This window comes from Lissotriton vulgaris, chromosome 9, assembly GCF_964263255.1.
Source record: "Lissotriton vulgaris chromosome 9, aLisVul1.2, whole genome shotgun sequence".
NCBI classification, from domain to species: domain Eukaryota; kingdom Metazoa; phylum Chordata; class Amphibia; order Caudata; family Salamandridae; genus Lissotriton; species Lissotriton vulgaris.
Genome location: NC_141697.1, coordinates 1,184,901,209 through 1,184,927,122, shown reverse-complemented (window position 1 = coordinate 1,184,927,122; position 25,914 = coordinate 1,184,901,209). Strand labels below are relative to the sequence as shown.

Genomic DNA, 25,914 nt, shown 5'->3' with positions numbered 1-25,914 from the left:
TGTACATCTACACAATAGTTTTTGGTAAATGTATGTATGGTTGACCATGTGGCTGCTCTACAAATTTCGTGTAAAGGAATATTTCCTAGGAAACCCATGGATGCCCCTAGTTTGCGTGTAGAATGCACCCTAGGGGGAACTGTTCAGGTGCTTTTTGCCTTTGAGTAACATATCTGAATACACTTAACGATCCATCTGGCTATACCCGATTTAGAAATAGGGTTGCCTTGTGTTTTGTCTTTCTAAATGACTTAGTTATATCTATATAGTATAGCAGAGCTCGTTTGACATCTAGAGTATGCAAGGCCCTTTCAGCAACTGTTTGTGGATTTTGAAAGAACACTGGCAGGTCTATTGTTTGATTTATATTAAAACAGGATATCACTTTTGGCATGAATTTAGTGTTTGTTCTGAGAACTACTCTATTCGCATGTATTTGAATGAATGGCTCTTGAATAGTTAGGGCTTGCAGCTCACTAAGTCTTCTAAGTGAAGTAATGGCAATAAGGAAAGCCACCTTCCAAGTAAGAAATTATAGTTCGCATGAGTGTAGTGGTTCAAAAGGTGGTCCCATAAGTCTGGTTAAAACTATGTTTAGATTCCAGACTGGAGAAGGTGGGTGCCTTGGGGGAATTCCTTGTTTAAGTCCCTCCATAAATGCTTTTTTTGCTGGCACTCTAAATAGTGAAAAGTGTTGCCTGTTTTGGAGATATGCTGCTAACGCAGCTAAATGTATCCAGCTGGACGAGTAGGCTAAATTGCAACGTTGTAGGTACAAGAGATTGCAAATGATGTTGTGTAGAAGCATCTAATGGGTTTATATTGTTGTTACTGCAGTAAATGACGAAACGTTTCCACTTTGCTGCATAACATGCCCTAGTAGTGGGTATTCTTGCCTCTTTGATAATATTCATACAGTCTGGAGGCAAGTTGAGGTATCCAAATTCTATGGTTTCAGGCGCCAGATCGCCAGGTTCAGCTGTTGTGGATCTGGGTGTTGGATTTCTCCATGGCTCTGAGTTAGAAGAGTGGGAGTGAGTCTCAGTCTTTGATGAGGCACCACTGACCGTTCTAGGAATGTTGTGTACCATGGTTACCTTGCCCATGTGGGAGTAACTAGGATTAGCGTCAGTGAATGTTGGTGCATTTTGCGTGCCACTAGCGGTATTAATGGAGCTGGGGGAAAAGCGTACGCAAATTTGCCTGACCAGTTCATGCATATCGCATTGCCGTGCGACTGCGGATGTGGGAAACTGGCGGCAAAGTACTGGCATTTTGCGTTTTCGCTTGTGGCGAACAGATCTATCTCCGGTTGTCCCCACTGCCGGAAGAATGGTTGGAGCACATTGGGGTGAATCTCCCATTCGTGCATCTGTTGACTGTGCCTGCTGAGCAGGTCGGCTATCTGATTGTCCTTGCCTGGGAGGTGTTCTGCCATGAGAAACATGTTCCTTTGAATGGCCCATTTCCACACACTCTGAGCTAGATGCGATAGTTGTGGGGAATGTGTTACTGCCTGTTTTTGAATATAATACATAGCTGTCATGTTGTCCATCTTGAACGCTTTTAGTGCTAGAAAGACCGCGGTCAACTCTAGTAGGTTGATGTGCATCTTTCTGTTGTACAATCTATAGACCCTGGACTGTGTAGTGCAAGACATGGGCTCCCCATCCTAGCAGGGATGCGTCCGCTGTTATCACTATTTGTGGGACAGGCTCCTGGAACAGTTGTCCTTTGCAAAGGTTTTGTGGATTCCACCAATGCAGTATGCCAGACTGGTCACCAACACTAGGTTTTTTTTAATGGTCCCTGAGCCTGGTTCCACGTCTGACTAGACACTCCTGTAGCGGACGCATGTGTAGTCTGGCATGAGGGACTATGAATATGCCCGAGGCCATCATGCCTATTAGCTGCATAAACACTCGAGCTGGCAGAGTGTTGTGGTTTGAACGAACAAGTTACTTACCTTCGGTAACGATATATCTGTAAGAAACATTAGTTAGTGTTAGATTCCTTACCTTAGAATATCCCCAGGCGTCAGTCTGGATCCGGAAACTTTTGCGTAGCAGTACCCCTGCGCGTCGGTAGGCGTCGTCTGCAGGCGTCCCCTGCGGCTCCGCGTCCGTCGTTGGCGTCGTGCGCCGTGATGACGTCGCTGGAGTATATAGACGCCGCCTCCGCGCGCTGACGTCAGTTCTTTGCACACAGCATTTCCGCGCCAGGAGACGCAGAGCCATGAGAGAACCAACACTGGTGCCATGTAAAACTAGGGCCCTGAAAGGGATGACCTTAACCCTAGGTATCAGTTCGCAGAACGGGGAGGATGGGTGGGTTCGGTAAGGAATCTAACACTAACTAATGTTTCTTACAGATATATCGTTACCGAAGGTAAGTAACTTGTTCATCTGAAAGAAACACGTTAGTGTTAGATTCCTTACCTTAGAATACATACCCCAGCAATACCAACCCCGGTGGTGGGTCTGCGAACCAATACAATACTACACCAGAAAGTCCTGGAGGACAGAACGGCCAAAGAAGCCATCCCTCCGGACTTGACTGTCCAGGCAGTAGTGCCTCGCAAATGTGTGCAGCGAGGCCCACGTAGCCGCTTGGCAAATGTCCTGCAAGGGGACTCCCCGGCCCAGGGCAGTAGTAGCCGCCGTGGCCAGAGTGGAATGGGCCCTCAGCCCAACAGGAGGCTCCTTCCGAGCCAAAGAGTAGCACGCCTTGATGCAGAGGACGACCCATCGAGAGATGGTTCGTTTACAAACCGCCCGGCCCTTCTTCGCACCCACGTAGCCAACAAACAGTTGGTCATCCACCCGGAACTGGCGTGTGCGATCCATGTAGAATGAAAGCGCACGTTTTGGGTCCAGACGGTGGAGCCGCTCTTCATCCTTTGAAGGATGCGGAGGCGGGAAGAAGGAAGGGAGGGTGATGGACTGCCCGATGTGAAAGGCCGAAACAACCTTGGGCAGGAAAGAAGGTCTAGTCCTCAGAACCACCTTATCAGGATGAATGGACAGGAAAGGAGGTTGGACAGAAAGAGCCTGGAGCTCACTCACTCTCCTGGCAGAGGTGATGGCAACCAGGAAAGCCGTCTTTAAAGTCAGGAGACGGAGAGGACAAGAATGAAGGGGCTCAAAGGGAGCACACATCAGGAAGGTCAGAACCAGGTTCAAATCCCACTGAGGCATCACAAACGGAACAGGTGGAAACATGTGAGTGATGCCTTTTAAGAACCGAGTTACAATCGGGGATTTGAACAAAGAAGGCTGATCAGGAAGCCTCAAAAAGGCTGAAAGGGCAGAAAGGTAGCCCTTGATAGTGCCCAGAGCAGAGCCCTGCTGGGCAAGAGAAAGAAGAAACAGAAGAACCTCCGAAAGAGGGGCAGAGAGAGGATCCACAGCCTTTGCTGTGCACCATGCCACAAATCTGTTCCACCGACAGGCGTATACCGACTTAGTGGAGGGACGCCTGGCTGCCAGAATAACATCACAGACTTCAGGAGGCAAGTCAAATGGCCTCAACTGCCGCCGCTCAATCTCCAAGCATGGAGGTGGAGACTGGACAGGTTCGGGTGGAGGACCGTCCCCTGCTGCTGCGACAGAAGGTCCTCCTGAAGGGGCAGGCGGATCGGGGGACCGACTGACATGCTGAGTAGCTCGGGATACCAGTACCTTCGAGCCCAGTCCGGAGCCACAAGGATAACTTGGGCCCGGTCGCGCCTGATCTTCTTCAGCACTCTGGGCAGAAGTGGTATAGGCGGAAAGGCGTATAACAGACCGCAACTCCACTCGCGCCAAAAGGCGTCGCCGTGCGAGTGCCGTCTTGGAAACTCCAACGCGCAGAACTGATGACATTGCGCGTTCTCTTCTGTGGCGAATAGATCTAACCAAGGCTCTCCCCATTGCAGAAAGATGCCTTGCGCCACGTCCGAGTTCAGACGCCATTCGTGATCCATCGAGCACCGACGGCTGAGTTCGTCCGCCCTGGCGTTCAGAGAACCTGCCAGGTGTTGAACCGTCAGAGTCACGCCCTGACGTTCCAGCCATTGCCAGAGGCGCAGAGCCTCCTGGCAAAGGGTCCACGACCCCACTCCGCCCTGTTTGTTGCAGTACCACATGGCGGTGGTGTTGTCGGTGAACACCTGCACTACACTCCCGTTGACAAAGGGGAGGAATGCCTTCAGTGCCAGACGAATCGCCCGCAGCTCCAACAGGTTGATATGGAGCTGGGACTCCGCCGGAGACCAGATGCCTCTGATCTCTGCCTCTCCCAAGTGGCCACCCCAGCCCTGGAGGGACGCGTCCGTCACGACAACGTGCTCCGGTTGGGGAAGGGAGAGGGACTTGCCCCTGACCCAATCGCGGTCCGTAAGCCACCACTGCAGTTGTCTCGCAGTGCCCTCCGAGATCAAGACGTGGTCGGACAAGTTGCCCTGATGCTGGGCCCACTGAAACTTCAGGTCCCACTGCAGAGCCCGCATCCGCCACCGGGCGTGATGCACCAGAAGGGTGCAGGAAGCCATCAGTCCCAGCAGCCGCAGCGTCAACCTGACCGAAACTCGGGATAGCGGCTGAAAGATGGGAATCAAAGCCTGAATATCCCGAACCCGCCGTTCCGGAGGATAAACCCGAAACTGCGCTGAGTCCAGAACCGCTCCGATGAAAAGGAGCTTTTGAGAGGGACACAGGTGTGATTTCGGCACATTGATGGAGAACCCCAGGTCGTGCAAGAGGTCTGCCGTCATCTGAAGGTGGTGGACGACTGTCTGGGGCGAGCCCGCCTTCAACAACCAGTCGTCTAGGTAGGGGAAGACTGAAACCCCTAACCTGCGCAGATGGGCTGCGACCACCGCCATCACCTTTGTGAACACCCGTGGGGCGCTGGTAAGGCCGAAGGGGAGCACGATAAACTGAAAGTGCTCCAGGCCTACCGTGAACCGCAGGTAACGCCGGTGGGCCGGCAGGACGGGGATGTGAAAATAGGCGTCCTGCAAGTCCAACGCTACCATCCAGTCTTGCGGGTCTAGAGCAGCCAAGACCTGAGCTAACGTCAACATCTTGAACTTCTCCTTCCGGAGGAAGCCGTTGACGTTCCTTAGATCCAAGATAGGACGTAGGCCCCCCTTGTCCTTCTTGGGCACCAGAAAGTAGTGGGAATAACAACCACGCCCTACTTCTGGCCCAAGAACGCGCTCGATGGCCCCCTTGGCCAAGAGGGCAGTAACTTCCTCCTGCAGGATTGTCAAGTGGTCCCCCGACACACGGTGGTTCTGCGGTGGCATGGCTGGAGGAGAGGTCTCGAAGGGGAGGGAGTAGCCCCTTCGGGCAATTTGCAGCACCCACCTGTCCGAAGTGATCGTGCGCCAGTGAGCGTGGTGATGGCGAACCCTGCCACCCACTGGCGTCACATGGGGCCGAAAGCACGGACTAGGAGGATTTTGGGGTAGATGCTGCGGGGGAGGGTGTGGTCTGACCCCGCCGTTGTCCCCGACCGCCACCACGGCGGTTTCCACGGCCGCCACCGCGTTGAAAGGATTGTTGCGGCGCGTGGCTGGCAGCACGTGTGGGGGCACCCCTTCCTTGGCCACGAAAGGGGCGAAACGAACCCGGTTGCTGACGCTGGGTCGAGAGACCCAAGGACTTGGCCGTGACCCTGGAGTCCTTGAAGCGTTCCAGCGCGTGGTCCGCCTTGTCACCGAACAGGTGACAGCCATCAAACGGCATGTCCATCAATGTACTCTGGACATCTGCCGAAAAATTGGCGGATCTCAGCCAGGCGTGGCGACGAATCGCCACCGTCGTTGACATAGCTCTGCCTAGCGAGTCGGTCGTATCAAGACCACACCGTATCGAATATTTCGCTGCATCTCGGCCCTCAGCCACAGCCTGACCGAGTTTTGCCCGCACCTCCATGGGGCATTCTGGCAGCAGTTCCGCAACCGTATCCCACACCGAGTGGGTGTAGCGGCCCAAGAGGCAGGCGGTGTTGCAAGACCGCAGGCCCAAACTAATGGACGAGAAGACCTTCTTGCCAAATTGGTCATACCTCTTGGATTCCCGGTCGGGTGGGGCCGACGGGAATGCGGACTGGGAGGTCGAGGCCTGGATCACCAGACTCTCAGGAGTGGGGTGGGTAGACAGGAACTTGGGGTCGTCCGGACAAGGACGGTGGCGCCTGGCCACGTTCCGATCGACAGGCGCACCTGAAGCGGGCCTGGACCACGTGCCCAACAGAACGTCCGACAAGGCTTCATTAAACGGCAGCAGTGGCTCCTGTGGGCATGACTGCGGTTTGAAGACCTCGGTGAGGATGTTAGGCCTCACGGCCGCGACGGGGAGCTCAAGGTGTAAGGCCTTGGCAGCCCTCATCAGCACCACAGAATATGCAGCTCCCTCCACCGATGCCACGGAAGGAGGAGAGATCAAACCAGGGTTAGGAGAGTCGTCCAGACCACTGGCATCCCCCAAGTCACCTGTCCAGTCCGGGTCATACTGGCACTCGCGTGACAGAGGGTCCTCGGACCCCTCCCAATCTTCACCGAACTCTTCATCTTCTCCGTATTCGGAGTCAACGATGTAGACCGGCTCCTCGGGGTTCATGGGCCCCATCGGCGCCGGGACCGGCGTCGAGCGACGCCCGTCCGGCCCCGCGTCCGGCGTCGGTGAAGGTAAGGGGACGGCGCCGCCCGGAGCCGGAGCCCCAGTGCCGCCCGAAGCCGGCACCGAGGAACCGGCGTCGCGCGGAGGCAGAGCCGCGGGCAACCCCGATGGAATCGGCGCCGGGTTGGATGGGCGTCCATCCGGCGTCGACCCCGAAGGCCCTAGCGGCGCCGGGATCGGCGCCGCCGGCGGCGCCGGAATCGGAGCATCCGACGGCGTCGAGGTAGGGTCAGCAGAACCGCTAGGGCCCCCGGACGGGTTCACTGGGCCCGTAGGCGCCGTGGAACCCGCCGGAGGAGACAGGGCCCTCATGGCCATGAGGAACGCCTCTATCTCCTCAGGCGTCGCACCGTGCCCAGGGACCTGAGGGTATGGGGCAGGCCGCGCCGGCGACTCTCGCGGAGCCGCGGGGTTGGGGTCACCCGAACCCCCGGCCGCATCGCGCGAGCGTCGGGGGTACGATGACGACGCCCCGACTTCTTGTGTTTCTTACCTGACGAGGATGACGAGTGGTGTCGACTTCCGGAACGCTCGGCGCGGCCCCGCGACCGCTCCCTCGAACGCTCTCTCGACCTCCGGCCGGACCGGGACCGCTCCCGGTCCCGACGTGGGGCCGACACCCGGAGCTCCAGTAGCTTGCGGGACCGCTCCCGTCTAGCTTTGCTGGTGAGGGCCCGGCAGTCGACGCAGGAGTCCACGTCGTGGTCGGGGCCCAGACACCGGAGACAGAGGCGGTGATGGTCTGTGACCGACATCGTGCGCTCACAGTCATCACAGTGCTTGAACCCAGGCATCCTAACAGGCACAAAGTGATAACAACTCGAAAAAACTTGGTCAAAGACCGGAGTACTGCTCTTCAGATCTGCGTCCACTGGCGCGGAAAAAAGAAGAACTGACGTCAGCGCGCGGAGGCGGCGTCTATATACTCCAGCGACGTCATCACGGCGCACGACGCCAACGACGGACGCGGAGCCGCAGGAAACGCCTGCAGACGACGCCTACCGACGCGCAGGGGTACTGCTACGCAAAAGTTTCCGGATCCAGACTGACGCCTGGGGATATTCTAAGGTAAGGAATCTAACACTAACGTGTTTCTTTCAGATCTTTGTATTAACGTTTGCATTCCGTTGATCCGTGCTGTGTTCGGATATGCCTTTGCTGCTAGTGTATCTATTTTAGCTCCCAGGTACTGTTGTACGTTGGAGGGTTGTAGGTGTGACTTTGGGTAGTTCAGCGAGAAACCTAGACTGTGCAGGAGATTAATGGTCTTTGACATGTGGCTGGCACATTGCTGGGCCGATGGCGCTTTTATTAGTCAATCGTCCAGCTATGGGTACACATGAATGTGTTTTCTCCTGAGATGCTCCGCCACTGTTGCTCGGCATTTTGTGAACACCTGTGGAGCTGTTGTTACACCGAATGGCAGGACTTTGAACTGGTAGTGTTGTCCTTGAATTGTAAACCCGAGATACTCTGTGAGCAGGGTGTATTGGTATATGAAAGTATGCGTCTGAGGTCTAGAGTTGCTAGGAAGTCTCCCTGCCGCAGCAGTGGTAAGACTTGTTGCAGAATGAGCATGTGAAAATGTTCTGATAAAATGTACTGGTTGAGGGGCCTGAGGTCCAATATTGGTCTGAGAGACCCGTCCTTTTTGGGAATGAGGAAGTGTAGCGAGTATACTCCTGTTCCTTGATGTTCTAATGGGACTGGTTCTATGGCCCCCTTTTGCAGCATATTGATGACCTCTTGCTGCAATAATGTTATATGTTTCTTTGACATTGGACGGTGTACGGGTGGTATTTTGGGTGGTGTGGACGTGAGTTCTAGGCAATAGCCATGTTGAATAATTTGCCTGACCCACTTGTCTGCAGTGATGTTTAGCCAGACTGGTAGGAACTGTTGTAGCCTTCCCCCGACCGGTTTTGTATGGTCTGGGGGTAGTGCCAGGAAGTCACTGTTTGGTATTAGTGGAGGATCTATTGGCATTGCCTCCACAACCTCTGCCCTTGTTATTATTTCCTCGGCATCCACCACGATTTGTGTTTTTATTGTATGTGGTTTGCATATTACTCTTGTATGTGGAGGATTGCTGAGATGTGTTACCTCGCGCTCCTCCTCTGTAGTTGGAGCGACAAAAGGAGCCTCTGTGTTGTTGGGACTGAAGAGCCCCCATTGACTTTGCGGTTTCTGTGTCCTTTTTCATTTTGTCCAGAATTGAGTCAATTGCTGGACCGAACAAAAAATCTGGATTGATTGGCTGGTTAAGAATTGTGTTCTGGACCTCCGTCTTAAATCCAGATATGCGAAGCCATGCGTGTCTCCTAAGCAGTACGCTTCGGTTGATAGATCTGGCAGCTGTGTCTGCCGCGTCTAGAGCACACTTAATAGAGGCATTGGTAATTAGCTTTCCCTCCTGTACAAGTTCATTGGCCTGCTCTTTAAAAGGCTCAGATAAGTGTTGGAGAAGTGGTTCTAAACGGTCATAGTGCACCCTATCATATCTAGCCAACAAGGCTTGAGTATTGGCAATTCTCCATGAGTTTGCTGCTTGAGCAGCTACTCTCTTGTCTGATGCCTCTAAAACCTTTGACTACTTGTCAGGAGGAGGAGCCTCTCCGGTAGTTTGAGAATTTGCACGCTTTCGTGCGTTGGAGACCACCAGTGAGTCCAGAGGCAGTTGTCCCCTAATGTAAGTAGGGTCTAATGGTGCAGCCCTATACTTTTTTTCAATTCTAGGGTTGATGACACGTGCCCTAGCAGTGTCTTTGAATATGTCATTTGCGTGCTTTAGGACCCCTTTTAACATGGGAAGTGTTTTGACAGTCTTTTCTGATGTTGCAAGAGTATAAAACAGAAAATCTTCCTCTATAGGATCTGCATGCATTTCTACATTATGGTAGAGCGCTGCTCTATTTATGAGTTGAATGCCACTGTGTCTTCTGTAGGTTATGGCTTAGCTGGGTATGCAGGTGCGTCTATAATCGGTTGAGTCATCAGGGTCTGGGTCACTCCCCATGTGGTTGTGAATTGGGGTCTACATTTGAGTTTTGTGGATAACCAAAATCAACATCTGTGTCATGATCTACATCTGGGTTGTAGTCAGAGCGTGTAGGTGAGTATGGTGCATATGGAGTAGTAGACATAGCTGGAGAGATAGGCTCGGAAAGAATAGGAGAGGTTGCACAGTCTTTTGTTTTTGAGTGGAATAGTAGAAAAGTCTTCAGCAGGCACTGGTCTTTTTTTCCTTTTGTAAACAGTCACTTTCCCAGTATTTGGGTCAATATATAGTTTAGACTGATCTTCTGTAGATGGGTCTGGATGGATGATCTCCTCTTCCACAGTCTTTTGCCTAGGTGCCAATGATTTAGGTTTGACCTTCGGTTCGAAGCTTTGTTTCGGTTCGACCGTTTTCGGTGCCGTGATCTGCTTCTGCGGTTTTATGGGCAGTGTCTGTCCGACAGGTTTTGTCGGTGCGACGTCTTTTACCGGTTGCACCACCTTATTTGGACCGATTGGTTTTATTAGCTCGACAACCTTTATCGGGAGTCCTGGCTTGTTCGGCTGTACAGATGTTCTTGGAGCCTGTGGCTTCGGCTAGGCGCCCTTTTTCAGATCAATGTGCTTCGGCTCGACCGTTCTTGGTTGGTCTACTTTCGGTTTCGGGCCCTTTTCTTTCGTAGACCAACTTTTGCCCTTTTTTTCGGCTGTCTAACTGGATTTGTTAGAGTCGACGGCCCTTGGTTTCGAAGGTTTATACGGAACGCTGGCCTTTGGCTCGGCGCCCTTTGTGTTTATCCCCTTCGGTTCGACGACGTTCGGTCTAAAGACTGTTGTGTCGATGACTTTCGGTTTCGATTGAACCGGTCTTGGATTACGTGTTTCAGAAGGCTCTTTTTGTATATTCTTAGCCAGGCTGTATTGCGGGCTATAGAATCAGTGTTTAGATCTTGATAAGGCCTGTTGGCGATACCTCGACCTGAGTCTCTGATATAGATGTAGTGTGTGTGGGGCGTTGTACTCACGGTTCGCCCCTCGTTGTCGTCCTCGACAGCTACGATGACTTGGTCCTATTCATCGACCTCGACGATGTATTCTTCCTCGTCGATATAATATTTAGAGTCGTGCTCGGAGTCTTGATCCTCTTCTTGATCCGAGTCTTCGACGTCTACTAGTTCTTCCTCGTCGAAGATATTCTCGGGCTCCGGTGCCGACCTCTGCATCTCTTGCCTTGCCGCCCGCCGATTTCGGATCGTCTTTTTGGACCGGAACTGGGCACAAGCTAGGCAATAGTCTTCATTATGATCTGGTGATAAGCATTTGTTGCATAGAGGATGCTTATCTGTATGCGGGAACTTTGAGTTACACTGCGGGCAATATTTGAATGGACTTCGTTCCATTGACCGTCGGTCCACGTGGCGTCGGGAAGGCCCAAGGGCCCGATTAGACAACAGGAGTGCACGTAAATTGTGAAGAACGCTTTTCGGTACCGATCGAAAACAATACAGACGAATCCGAAGGCCTTTTGGCCTATTAGAGAAGTTTATTTCGATTCCGAACTTTGAGTACAGGAAAATGCATCCGAACCCAATGGCGGAAAAAAACAATCTGGGGATGGGGAGGATGCCCATGCGCACTGTAGTCCGAGGGAGGAGCTACCTGTCTTGTGATACTTTGAAGACTCTTCCAGGACAACAATGTGCAATCATCCGGACCCAACACTAGGCGACGATCTATGCACAGATATGAATTCAGCAGCCCACATGCCTCGAACATAACATTACAGACTTTAGGCAGAATGTCGAAAGCTGTCCACTGTCACTACTCAAGCTCCACGCAAAAAGGTGGAGCGTTGACAGGTTCAAGTCGAGAACCCACTGTTGCTGCAGTGACAGAAGGTCCACCCGATGGGGCAGCCTGATTGGACAACCGACAGCCATGCTCAAAAAATCAGGATATCACACTCTTCATGCCCAGTCCGGAGCCAAAAGGATAACTTGTGCCCAGTTGTTCCTGATCTTCTTAAGAACTCCGGGCGGAAAGGCGTACAGGAGGCCTAACCTACACTTGAGATAAAAAAGGGTTCAAACAAGAACCACCTTGGCATTGCGTATTCTTGTCGGTGGCGAACAGATCTAGCCAAGACTCTTCCCATTGCTGAAAGACTGTGCACCACCTCTGGATGGAGATGCCATTCGTGAACCGGTAGCCATCTTTGTCCGCTCTGGCGTTCAGAAAACCCGCCAGATGTTAAACCACCAGGGATATGCCCTGCCATTTCAGACATGTCCATAGATGCAGGGCCTCTTGACAAAGGGTCCACAGCCGTATACCGCCCAGTTTGTTGCAGTCCCACATGGTAGTGGTGTTTACGTGAAAATCAGCACCAGCCTTCTTGGAATGCCAATCGGATCGCTCAGAGCTACAACTGGTTGATGTGGAGTCCAGATTCTGCCAGAGTCCTCTGTCTCCACCTCTCCCAGATGGCCGTCCTATACCAGGAGTGATGCATCAACTACCATGGGATCAAATTAGGAAAGGGAGAGGGATCTGCTGCTAACCTAATCAAGGTTTGTTAAAACTGCCAAGTCTGATCTCCACATATGAGCTGCAACTACTGCAATCACCTCAGTGAACACCCAAGGGGCGCTGGTGAGGGCAAAATGTGAGCACAGTGAACTGAAAGTGCTTGTGGCCCCACCGTGAACCACAGGTAACACTTGTGGGCCTTCAAGACGGGAATGTGAAAATGTGTCCTGCAAGTCCAATGCTACCATCCAGTCTACTGTGTCCAGGACAGATAGAACCTGAACCTAGTTGAGGGAGCACAGGTCTAGAATAGGACGGAGGAATTAGCGGGAATAATACCACAACCCACTTTTGGTGTCTGCACTCTCTCTACGAGTCCTTTTGCAAAAAGAGCAGTCACTTGCTGCCAGAAATGTGACAGGTGGTCCTCCGGGAGCTTGTCATAAGTAGGTGGCATCGTTGGAGGGGTACTCTTGAAAGGGTGGGAGCAGCTTCTTCGGACAATCTGCAAAACCCGCCTGTCTGATGTTATGGACTGCCAGCAGGGCGGGTGATTAAGAATACTGCCACAAACTGGGTACCCACCATGGTAAATGGGCAGACTACGTGATCCACAGTGCTGGTAAGAACTGCATTAACAACTACGAAGGGGCTGGAAAGGTTGTGCACTGTGGTGGCTGGGCGGGTAAGGATGCTGTTGTACACCCCACCCAGAGTCAGCCTTGGGACCGGCACCAAGGAGGGTAGGGATGCCGCAGTTGATCCAGAAGCGGCCCCTCCTGAACCCACGGGGCCGAAAGGCACATCAGCAGGAACCAACCATCCGAGTGGGAGGTGCATGGACTCAAACCTCTCAGTTGGGCAGGGGTCGCTCAGGCTCTGGGAAACTCAAGGAGGTGCGGAGCCAGCTCAGGCATGTGTTCAACAGTGGAGCCAGGCCTTCAGTGGCGACGCTCCTTAGTCTCATCAGCCGACGGACGCTTCGACAGGGACTTTTATGGGACTTGGACTTACTGGAGTGGCTCGACTATTTGAAGTGAAACGATGACCTTGGGCTCTGCAACCGTTCCTGGGACCTTCCTCTCTAAGGCATTGATCATCGAGCCACCAGGAGATTGAGGGATCGCTCCCCCTAGGCCTTCAGGTGTATTGCATAGCAGTCGGGAGAGGGCGTCAGGTCATGGTCCTGCTCGAGGCACAAGAGGTAAACAAGGTGCGGGTCCATCACCAAGCCCTGTGGTGACAGGCACCACAGGGCTTAAAGCCGGCATTCTTTGATGACATTTCCGACAACAGCAGATTAGACCTCAAAAATACTTGACAAAACTTTGAGGAAACCTCGTCAAATTATAAAGGGGAAGCACTTCCTAGAAGTACGCTCACTGGCGCGGAAAGAAAAGAGATGTCAGCGCGCTTGGGTGGCACCAAAATATGCACCGCAAATGTCACTTCCAGCGCAGGCTGCACCAACAAAGCCACACTGAGCCCAACAACGCCACCAACCGGAACACCGGGGTAATGCTCCCCCCAAAAAATTCCAGATCCAGTCTGACGCCTGGGGATAATTCAAAGGTAAGTAATCTGCGGCTAGAAGTCGCAATCAGATTTGGATTATTTGTTTTTCTGCTCAAAGCTGAACCTGGCTAGCCAATGCACTGCAAGTATTATGGATCCTGCACATTTGTAAGCTTGTTCACGCTATACATTTATGCACTTGTGGGAGAGATGCAAGCTCATGAAAACCTTAAAATAAATTCTTTGAGGAAAGAACACAACAAGAAAGACATGGGAGGAGAAAGAAAAGAGAATGAATGAATTGAAAAACAGACAAAAGAAAGTGCAAACTGAAGTGATGCAATTTGGAAAGAAGAAAGTACGGAATCTGCACTCCCCAATTGGTAACAAGCTCCAATTCAAGTGAGTGATTTACAAACTGCACTACAGAGGTTCACTTTTAGGCCCACAGAACAGCATATCAAGGACAGACATTCAATTTGAACCTGTGTCAGGAAAAGGAGAAAAGGACAAGGTACTAACCTATAACGTTAGTTCTCCAGCCTAGCAATCTTCTCTTGATTTGCATGCTGTCTGCACATTCCTAATGTCAAAAACCCTAATGTGCCATGCGGTCATCTAGGACAATTAAAAAGAAATAGGAACTGCAGAGTTGGGGCACTGTAGGGCCTCATTGTAAATCACTGCCTGTTATTAAAATTGAGGCTAAATATGTCAGAGAAAATAGGTTTAAACTTTTATTGGATCTGCCAACTGTTTATCTAAAGCCATGTGAGTAAGTACACCTAGCCAATGTATCGGCAACATGAAATAAACAAGCATTTGCAATGCAATAGGTCTCGCATTAGGAAAGTGTGAGCTATTGGTATTGTAAATGACAATTTTTTTAAATGTGTTGTCTTTGAAAATATATAAATAAATAGCATTGTTATTCCCAAAGCCAATAGCTTACACTTTCCTAATGCGAATCCTATTGGTTATGGCAATGCTTGTTGGTAGCAAGCAAGGAGAGTGCTGTTGTGGTGCTGAGTGATGATGTGGTTGAGCTGAGTGATGTGGTGGTGTCCCAGAGTGATGTGGTGGTGTCCCAGAGTGATGTGGTGGTGTCCCCGAGTGATGTGGTGGCGTCCCCGAGTGATGTGGTGGTGTCCCCGAGTGATGTGGTGGTGTCCCCGAGTGATGTGGTGGTGTCCCCGAGTGATGTGGTGGTGTCCCTGAGTGGTGCCCCCGAGTGATGTGGTGGTGTCCCAGAGTGATGTGGTGGTGTCCCAGAGTGATGTGGTGGTGTCCCAGAGTGATGTGGTGGTGTCCCCGAGTGATGTGGTGTGTCCCCGAGTGATGTGGTGGTGTCCCCGAGTGATGTGGTGGTGTCCCCGAGTGATGTGGTGGTGTCCCCGAGTGATGTGGTGGTGTCCCTGAGTGGTGCCCCCGAGTGATGTGCTGGTGTCCCTGAGTGGTGCCCCCGAGTGATGTGGTGGTGTCTCCAAGTGATGTGGTGGTGTCCCTGAGTGATGCCCCCGAGTGATGTGGTGGTGTCCCCAAGTGATGTGGTGTGTCCCTGAGTGATGTGGTGATGTCCCTGAGTGATGTGGTGATGTCCCTGAGTGATGTGTTGGTGTTCCTGAGGGGTGTGGTGTGTGAGGGTGAGGGTGAGTGAGGGTGAGGGGTGTGAGGTTGTGATGGTGTGTGAGGGTGGGTAAGGGTGTGATGGTGAGTGAGGGTGTGAGGAGGTGTGAGGGTGATGGTGGTGATGGTGTGTGAGGGTGAGAGAGTGAGGGTGTGTTGGGGGTGAGGGGGTGAGTGAGGGTGAGAGATTGAGGGGGGTGAGTGAGTGAGGGTGGGTGGGTGACGGGGTGAGTGAGAGGGTTGTGAGGGGGGAGGGTGAGTGAGGGTGTGTGAGGGTGGGTGAGTGTGTAAGGGAATGTAAGGGTGAGAGGGTGTGTGAGGGTGAGGAGGTGTGAGGGTCCAAAGTAAATGGTGGCAGGGCAGACATCATAAGAGAGAGAAGAGACTGAGGGGAGATGGAGGGGTGAGGAGAGAGGAGAGTGAAGAGAGAAGGGAGTGAGGAGAGAGGGGGAAGAGAGGGAGGGTAAAGCGGGATTGGAAAGTGGGGAGAGTGAGGAGAGGGGAGAGTGAGGAGAGGGGAGATGGAGGAGAGGGGAGATGGAGGAGAGGGGAGATGGAGGAGAGGGGAGATGGAGGAGAGGGGAGATGGAGGAGAGGGGAGATGGAGGAGAGGGGAGATGGAGGAGAGGGGAGATGGAGGAGAGGGGAGATGGAGGAGAGGGGAGATGGAGGTGAGAAAGGGAAGAGCGAGGAGAGAGGGAGGGGGAGTGAGGAAAGAGGGGAGAGTGAGGAAAGAGGGGAGAGTGAGGAGAAAGGGGAGAGTGAGGAGAGTGAGGAGAGAGGGGAAGGGGAGAGTGAGGAGAGGGGGGAGAGTAAGGAGAGAGTGAAGAGGGGAGGGGAGAGAGGGAGTAAAGACAACACAGACAACCAGATGGGCGGGAGTAAAGACAACATGGAAAATGCGAGGGGTAGAGGGGTAAAAACACAAACAGGAGGGTGCAGGAAGAAATTGAACGGGGACAACGGGAGGAGGGGGTCTGGAAAGGCAACACAAACTACCAAGGGGAGAGGGCCGTAGCAAAGTGAACACGGATAACGGGAAGGAGCAAAGAAAACGGGGACAGATAGCGCAACTGGAAAGTTACAATGCAAGCTGAGGCATGATGCAATTTAGCTGTGACCTGGAAGCATGTTAAAGGTCCAGCCAGGTGGCTCTTGTGTCACACTTGGCATGGAACTCTTGCCAGCTGTTGAGGGGTGCATTCCTGCTCAGGCCGAGACCTAAAAATCCCCTTGAGGGTGAGAACAGAAATGGAGATCTCGACCCTCTTAAAGCACTAGGTGCAGGTAGTAAAAAGTGCAAGCAGCAGCTCTAAAATAAAAGAGCGGAAGTGAAAGCACAGCGAGGCCAAATAAGGGAGGGGCAGGGCTGCTTCATGCATCAGGGAGGAGATGATGGGGGGGGGGGCTATTCTTTCACTGAGCACAACTGTGCCTTGGTTGAGGTTTAAATGACGCTACTCGGGAGTAAACACAAACAAGAAATGCCAGTAACAGACGGAAAAACAGCGATGTAACTGTAAGCATCAGTGCGTTCAAAAGCAGAAAGATAAAAGCGCAGTTACAAATGGTCATATACGTATCTTCAAATACACACGCATACCTACACAATATTTTGTTCTGTCCAAAAAACAACATAAACGTGATATTGCAGAGGTGCTACTTTTATCAGACGCACTCGTATTACACAAAAATAGCGCTACGAGGTAACTTCGAGCGCTGTGAGGTAACCAGATGGGCGGGAGTAAAGACAACATGGAAAATGCGAGGGGTAGAGAGGTACTGGGGTAAAAACACAAACAGGAGGGTGCGTTAAGAAATTGAACGGGGACAACGGGCGGTGGGGGTATGGAAAGGCAACACAAACTACCAAGGGGAGAGGGCCGGAGCAAAGTGAACACGGATAACGGGAAGGAGCAAAGAAAACGGGGACAGATAGCGCAACTGGAAAGTTACAATGCAAGCTGAGGCATGATGCAATTTAGCTGTGACCTGGAAGCATGTTAAAGGTCCAGCCAGGTGGCTCTTGTGTCACACTTGGCATGGAACCATTGCCAGCTGTTAAGGGGTGCATTCCTGCTCAGGCCGAGACCTAAAAATCCCCTTGAGGGTGAGAACAGAAATGGAGACCCCGACCCTCTTAAAGCACTAGGTGCAGGTAGTAAAAAGTGCAAGCAGCAGCTCTAAAATAAAAGAGCGGAAGTGAAAGCACAGCGACTCAGCGAGGCCAAATAAGGGAGGGGCAAGGCTGCTTCATGGATAAGGGAGGAGATGGGGGGGTGTATTCTTTCCCTGAGCACAACTGTGCCTTGGCTGAGGTTTAAATGACGCTACTCGGGAGTAAACACAAACAAGAAATGCCAGTAACAGACGGAAAATGTATGCAGCCACTGCCTAACTACCGCTTGCACTAACAATTAAAACTAGGGAAAACTGGAACGAAAGGAACAACATTTTTGTTTGAGCAATGTTCGGGAATGCCTCAATTTAAGGAAAGGTGTCCCCAAACAATCAAGCGTAATGCACATGTCACGTTACACGTTTGCTCTTTATCACAATAGTCCAAGCAAAATCCCAGAGCCATGATGGCGCCACTACTACAATGGCGTAGGTAGAATTGCGCTGTCGAAATGGTTATCGCACGTTTGAAAGAAACAAGGTAAAAAAAACAACAGCCATTTAAAAACGAAGTTCCGTTTCTTTATCATACGGAAGGAGTCAACAACCCACAAGGTGGCAGCAGAGGCTTTTAACACACCGATGTGCTCAAAATTGCTAAGGAACGCGTCTCACTGTGATGAAAAATGGCGAGTTCATGTGAAAAAATGTGGTGTAAGGACGAGTGTGGAAATACAATGTGCAAACATGCCAGGTTCGTCCTAAAGGAAACAATGAGGTAGTGAATGAAAATAAACATCTAAAACGTGTTTTTGCTCAATATATGATCACAAACGTGGCACATGCGAGTCTGAGCAATGTTCCACAGTGCGAGGTGCCAAGAGTGACTTAGTACCGATTCAGGTAATATATCGAAGATGTATAAAGGCAGTACTGGACCCACAGAGTGAGAAACACCAGGAGTTGAATCATGCTATCTACGCTTACCTCAAAGTACAGTTGTTAAAGTGTACAGAAGTACGAAGTTGTGACCAGCTCTTTGTTGGTACCATTGGCGTGTTCTCGGTGGAAACGGAAGACGCGCAGCAATTAGTAAAAGAAAAGTCATGAAAGTAACAAGCTCTCGGCATTGCAGTTCAGTTCCGAAAACGAGGCCTGACACGCAAAAGGGATTTCCGGCCGGGAGAAAGGAGAGGCGTGACACGCACTGAAGGGGCGGAGAAACGGAGCGGGCTGCGGAGTCTGGTCTGACACGGAGGGACAGGACGAGAGTGGGGGGGGCACTTTGACCATGCCAGCCCCCCCCGTGATGGAAGCCCTGCTTGTGCCCGGTGAGCGGGGTTGGAAGTGTGTGTGTGCGGGTTTGTAAGACAGGGAAGGGGGGAGGGGGGTGCGCCGCTTGTATGTGCCTGCGTGTGTTGTGCCTGTCTGCGTGTATGTGTGTGTGTGTGGGTGGGGTGAGGGGGCGGCAGCGTGTGTATGTGTGCGCGTGCGTGCAGAGGGGTGGGGGATGGCTGTATCTGTGCCGTTAATGCGTGCGAGGGAAGCGAGTTAGGGAAGCGAGTTAGTCTGCGCAAGCGCAGCTTAGAAAGCTCGCTCCCGAGGTGAAATCTGACAGAGTGAAAGCGCGCGTCTGATTGCTGTCCAGTCTCCTAAATACGGGCAGCATAAGTTGTCGAGCTGATGCATTCATGCTTCGCATGAATGCCACATCAGCTCGACCTAAAAATTAGCTAAGAGTATCCTGTAAACAGAAATCTAAAAAGTGATGGGGGAACATGACGGAATGACCGGCAAAGCAGAAAATTCGGATTAGCAGGAATAAGTAAACTAAAATTAGAATAATAAAATAGACCATAAAAGATTTCTTTATCAAAGAGCAAAGAGGGTAGAAGATGGTTTCTAGAGGACCTGAAGGAGTAAAACAAGTTCCAGGAAAGGAAAGGACATATTCAAAAGTGAGCAGAATTGGTAAAGCAGGTAGGTGCACCACTTTCGAAAATTGGTCTACATTGGTGCAGGACACAGCTGAAAAGAAACTAAAAAAAAAGCCATTCCTGAAAGGGATTTTAGTTTAAAAAATTGAAAATAAGAAAGTTTGCAAAAAAAGACCAAATTGAGAGGGTAAACATAAGGGAGAAGAGGACAAACAATAATGTAATCCTCAAAATACAAGAAAGGCCGTAGTCTGTGGCAAACGACAGGCCAGTCTGAACCTTAGATGAGCAAATGCCCGAGCTAAGCAGCTCTACACAGTAAGCACACTAAACAAGCTGTCACAAGCCTGTTGTTTTCAATGAGCTATTTAACATCACAAAATATGGCTGGACAACCTACCACCCATTCATCATCTAGCCAAATGAGTTTGGCACTGCGCCAAACCCAGCTAGAATTATGAAAGCTAACTTCTCCTTCATGTGTGCAGTGAATAAAATTACAAGTGGCTCATTTTACAAGTAAAGACATCACGTTTTCCTTTATCTAAAGGAATCTCAAATGGTTCAAGCCATCCATTTATGCCATTTGTTATCTTTTACATCCGTTTTCAAAACTGCTATTTGTTTGCACGATTATAATGGATTTTGTTGTTGTTTACAAACAAACACTGGTTCGCTTGACGTTTTGTTTTATATGTTGGCACTGTTTATGTTATTCCAATTATTGGATTTGATTTTGTTAATATGAATCATTCATATTCTTTTTATTAAGTGTTTAAAGACTAGTATGATTTTTTAAAATTAATTTACTCAGCTCGAAGAACTGTGTGGAATGAAACATATTGGCTGACCTATTTATGGTAATTTGTGACTATTTTATGATTGATAACTGAAAATTATATTTTTGGAATTAAGAAGAATCATTGTTCAATTAATAATAATTTTAAAAAAGTGGAAGCCATCATCAACCAATTACTTTTCAATCGAGATTATGCCAATGCAGTTTACATCAAAACCTACCGTCAGGCCAGTCAGAAACTACAGAGAATCTAGAAGGCAAACAATTCCTTAACCTCAATATAGACTCACATTTAACTAGTCAACAGTTTACAGACTTCGAGCCTGAAGACAAGGTACAACAGTTTTAAAGTTATGTTCATAGCTCAAAGGGACCCTTAGAGCTGTAGATCCATATTCTTTCTGCATAAACGACCTATGTATCAAACCAGAGCTCTCGAATCCACCTACAAGATTGCATGCATTACCCACAAAGCTCTTCACAAAAACACTCCTTCCTACCTTTCAACCACATTACAAAAAGCTGGGTGCTCCAGATCCCCGAGAAGCACTAACTCACTTGTCCTGAACCCCAAGACTTAAATGTAAAAAGACCCAATCCCGTGCATTCTCAGGCAATGCTCCTTCGATTTGGAACTCTCTCCCCAAAGATCTTCGCTGCAACCCCTCTTACCCTCTCTTCAAAAAAAGACTCAAAATACTTCTCAACAAATATTGGGGTACCCAATGTTACTGATTCCGACCCTTCTCACTCTTTTTAGGTTTCGCCTATTATCATTCGCTTGCGAATGTAATAGGCGAGAATTCAAGTGCTCCATCGACTCGTCAAACCACTGCGGTTTTTTCACAGTGCATGTGAGTCACGTGACCACAAAAGAGGGTCACGTGACCACACAAGCACGCGCATCTCCCTAATCCGCCTGCCACACTTCTCCCCTCGCTCGCATTTCCGCCCCCCCACCAGGCTCTCCCGCCCCCATCCGGCTTCCCTCTGCGCATCTCCCTAATCCACCTGCCACGCGTTTATCTTGAACAATGGCTGAGGCTCCTTTCATTTCTCTGGCTCGGCTTGTTTTTCTTTGGCATTCATCTCCAAGCGCGAGCAAAATGCTTTCACTTTCGCGCTTACTGAAGCTTCCCCAGCCGTCCAGTGGTGAAACACTCCTCCGGACACAGTGCTTCATCTTTTTTTTTGCTTCCTTTATTTCATCGGTTGGCAATATGTTTTTTTTAATTATTTGTTTAGAATGCAGCGTGTTTTGTGCGCTTTGAGACGCATTTGCTGCTGCCAGTTTAAAGTTTCATTAAATCTGCTTCCTCCTGGTCGTGTCTTCATTTTGAGATGGCTGGTGTGCGCTCTCTGCGAGATGCCTCCCATTTACTGTGCTTACTAAAGCTTCCCCAGCCATCCACTGGTGAAACACTCCTCCCGCCCCCAGCCCGCCGCCTCCCAGCAGAAACACACACAACGCTTTTAGTGCTGTCACTGCGGATTGTTATCAGAGCGGCGCCAGCATGGAGCCGTGTTCTCTGTGACAAATAACATCTCGCTGTGAGAATACCAGGGTGCTCTCGTGTGTGGCGGGGGGCTTCTGGCAGTGCCACTTCTGCAACCTAAAGTGACCGGCTTACAGCCTCGCCCTGGCTCATTTGAAAGAGGGGGAGGGTATTTCTTCATTACATGGAGGTGGGCCCAGGGGGCACCGCAGTCTGTGAAGGGTTAGCAGAGAGGGGCTGTTTATGTAACACTGAGACACCCTTGGCACACGAATCACAGTAGGGGAGAAATTTTCAAAACTGATAGGGTTTCATTTTTGTACATTTACAGACCTTCGTGCGTACATTGCCCTCGGTAAAGGCATATATGGGAGAGAGGACCATAGCGCTAGGCGGAGGAAGGGAGACAACATGCACTCTTGGAGAGAGCTGAAACAACTGAAACAAGCATTAACAAGCACTGGCGTTGCCAATAGGTTTCGCATTTGGAAAGTTGGAGCTATTGGTTTTGTAAATGACATTTTATAATTATATATAGTTATTGGCATTGTCAATAACAATATATAAATATAAAATGTCATTTACAAAACCAATAGCTCCAACTTTCCAAATGCGAAACCTTTTGGCAACGCCAGTGCTTGTTTCCCTTTCTTGCCTCACTCCTATACCCACCCCTCTCCCTCTTCTCTTATTCTCCCTCCCCCTCTCTACACGCCCTTCTCTCTGTTAAATTCCAACATTCATCGTCCCCTTAGTGATCTCTTGGTCTCTTTCTCCGCATTGCTCCTTTGAATGCTATGTTTTATCCCATGTGAGTATTCTGCACATTGTTATTCTTATACTGATATGTTGACCTTCTTGTAAAGCGCTCTGATACTCTTGGGTCCAGCAGCACTAAATAAATATCAAGTTGGTCCCACTCTTAACCATTACATCCTGCACTGGTGAGACCTCCTTTTCAGTTCAGATGGCTAAGATCTCTAACGATTTAAAATATGGAAACATGTTAAGTATCAGGCTGTTCCCACATAATTAAAACGTTGAGCAAATTCCAAAATAGAATGGCAGGTATCTGCACAATTGAATATTTGTATTTTTATACTACTCCTCAACACCTCATGCACAAACACACTGATGTCACAGCACCATGTTTAGAGCACATCCCCACACAACACACACCTCCCATAAATGTCCTCACTACAACCAACATCTTTTTCAACCTGGTATTCCCAAAGTGCTCCCAAGAAACTGAGGCATATGCGAGCACCCTGCGGCCCTGCCAGAGGTAAATAAATGCACTAGTTAATTTCTGCTGTAGCAACTGGAACAAAGAAGCTGAACACTTAAGTCAATGTGAAAACCCCATCTGTGGAATTGCATTTGAACAGCAAAGCTTTCAGTCAACAAGATGAAGGCACAGGTTTCAAGCCTTAATCTGCGGTATCTAGTTAAGGCGAGGTATCCTGTAGAGGAAGCCTCAATTTCCAGTATTTTGGTTGACACTAAGATGCAAGGCCAATCTCTGCAGCAAGCGAGAGCTGGTTTGCACTGCACTAATCAAGAGAAGAAAAGTCTGCCTGCCATACGTTTCCTATATTTCACCAATTCCAACACAGTTGAAAGAGTACAGCTACAGGATTCTGGCACAAAATGAGCACTGAATTTTTACTTCATCTTGTCTAACAAAAAGCAAACGTAAAACAGAGTAAACGGTGTAGAAAACAAATATACCACTTAAAATTAAGACAAGATAACATAGCACATTACTGCACTGACTTTCTACATGAAGCACTGAAATGCCCAGGACGCACAAGAGTTGAACTTAACCACCATGCTAACTAAATGACGGCATTCTACAAGCCATTTGTGGTATATATTGAACAACCAGCTATTATAACAGTAGGTAACACGGGGCGATGTGATGGGCGGGCATTGGGAGGGAATACAGAACATACCAAGGAATCTACATTTCTAATCTCTCATCCAATAGATATGTACGGACTGTGACTATCTCAATACACAATAACGAAAGCAGAAAAGGTAGGGTTTAGAGATAGGCAACTTCAAGGCATTTAGAGGGATGCCAAAGTAAGAGTGGTCTTTGAATGCTCTCTACAAAGACTGGAGCAACATCTGACATATTCTGGAAGTGGTGGGCTGACTAGCATGGGGCTTATTTTTCTATACAGGCAGGATCGCTGAGGAATTAACATACTAGGACATCCATAGACCTTTGATGGTGATAGCAGAAAGGGTGATGGCTGAATAGGCACTCAAATTATTGCCATCTTCCTATACGTCAATTTACAGCAAGCATCAATTGAAATCAGCAAGGCAATCTGAAAAGTAGGATGCTGGAGGGTACATGTTTACTGGGTATTGGTTGGGGTGTGGTTGGTTTGTACTTTGAATGAATTAAGTAGTTTGTAATTTGTAACAATTTCGATCAGTGAGGAAGGTAGGCTGTTTAACCTATAGTGTAGAAATCGTCCCAGAGAAGATTACCAGAACCCCCACCCACCCCCAACATCTGAAGCTTTTCAGCGGATATGAAATGCCCAGAGGATTCATATTGGACAGGATATAGACACCAGAGTCCTCAAAACGTCCCATCCGATTGTAAAATGCCTGTATGTGAGTGAAGACAGCAACACAGGTTTGGTAGGGATATTGTGAGCAACAGTAGCAAAAGCTGTAGGAGAAACCTACCAAAGACAGTGTAGTGTGGACAACATTGCAAAACTGTATATAAACATTTCCAACTTGTCGATGACCCTTCCAAAACTTCTGAAAGGTCACTAAAGCAAGAAAAGGGTGTCTGAAGGACGTACAGTATTGGATATACTGTCTCTCAAGGTCCTTTTAGCTTATTAAATTATAAAACTAATTGTTTCACTAGTGTCCTGATGCCGGTGCATAGCTTAAAGAGCCAGTGAGGCCAAAAAGCTGGATATCATGTGTGTAGGTTATCTGACCTACTAGTGCTTGAATTTGAAATACTAGGCAAATACTTTCCGAAAAATAAGATTTTTAAAGCTTTTTCTTAAGATGCCTTACCCCCTTCTGTAAACTGTTTGGCAAAATATGGGCTGGTTTTTCTTTTCTCCACTTGCGCTGGTGGTATTAAATCTACGAAGACAGTGGAACAAAAAAAAACCACATTAATAAATTAAACGGGCTACATCTCATGAAAGTACAGACTATGATAAGTAAGCCAGGAATTATTGTGTTTAGCTAGTAGTAATATCGTTCTACAGAGAACAGAAAATCACATGTACATCAGGTTCACAAGCACACTAGGTTTCTTCTGTGGAAGAGAGAGAGAGTATATGTGCAACATGCTGCCTACTTCTATAATGGGCTTCATAACTGTTCAGACATGGAGATAAATCGTCACATAAATCTCTCAGTAGTGATATAAGATATTTTGCTCTGTATTTATCAGTTGCATAAAGTACATAAATAAAATAATATTCACTTGGGTACAGGTATGGGTGAAAAAATGATAGGTGGATGAGCACAGCCAATAGCAAAAAGTACATTACTAACCTACCAATGATGCATTAATAAAGCATGGCACTAGGACTACTGCAATTTCCAGGGATTCAAGTGGGACTAAAAGTTAAGGGTAAGGAGGAAAAAATGGGAAAGTCAGTAACATTAGTACTCAATACATATCAAGTGAGCTTTTAACAATTGTCTTGAATAAGCAGTGGAGGTGAAAGCTCCTAGGATCCCATGGATTGATTACCATAGGGTGGATTTGAAGAGACGGCAAAACCTGAATATGGATACAGCGCATGGTGGCTTGAGGGTAGTAAATGAGTTGACTGACAGAGCTAGGATTCTGCCTAGAGAGGTTTCTTTGCTGGAAGAAAGGAGCAGCGCTGGAGATAGATTTTCTTTTAAAAAAAAAGCTTTTTATTGAACAAATACTCAACAAATTTTAGTCATACAAAATAATTAGGCAAATGTGAGAGAGCATCAGGTTCATCGCTCATAATCAATACAGTCAGTCCATTATAGCATAGTGTCAGTGTGTTCAATCCCTACGACAGTCCATTAATTATGAAACTCCATACAACTCTTCCCCGCGTAGCATCATCCACAGAGTAAACATTTTGGGGATCGCTTTTAATACTAGTTTTTATCATTTAAATATGAATGTATATTTAGTGCACAGCCCTACAACCTAATTTGTCTTTCAACATAAAAATTAGTCCCTTCTT

At 49.1% G+C, this 25,914-nt stretch overlaps 1 protein-coding gene across 3 annotated transcripts in view; it reads right to left on the bottom strand.

The window, feature by feature from the left end:
• Nucleotides 1-25,914, bottom strand: part of MBD4 (methyl-CpG binding domain 4, DNA glycosylase) — a 309,739-nt gene that overhangs the window by 145,396 nt on the left and 138,429 nt on the right. For all 3 annotated transcript variants that reach the window (XM_086939240.1, XM_086939238.1, XM_086939239.1), the window contains one exon: nucleotides 24,743-24,814. In XM_086939240.1, coding sequence (XP_086795366.1) covers nucleotides 24,743-24,814 — 72 coding nt within the window. The remainder of the gene's footprint in view (nucleotides 1-24,742; nucleotides 24,815-25,914) is intronic.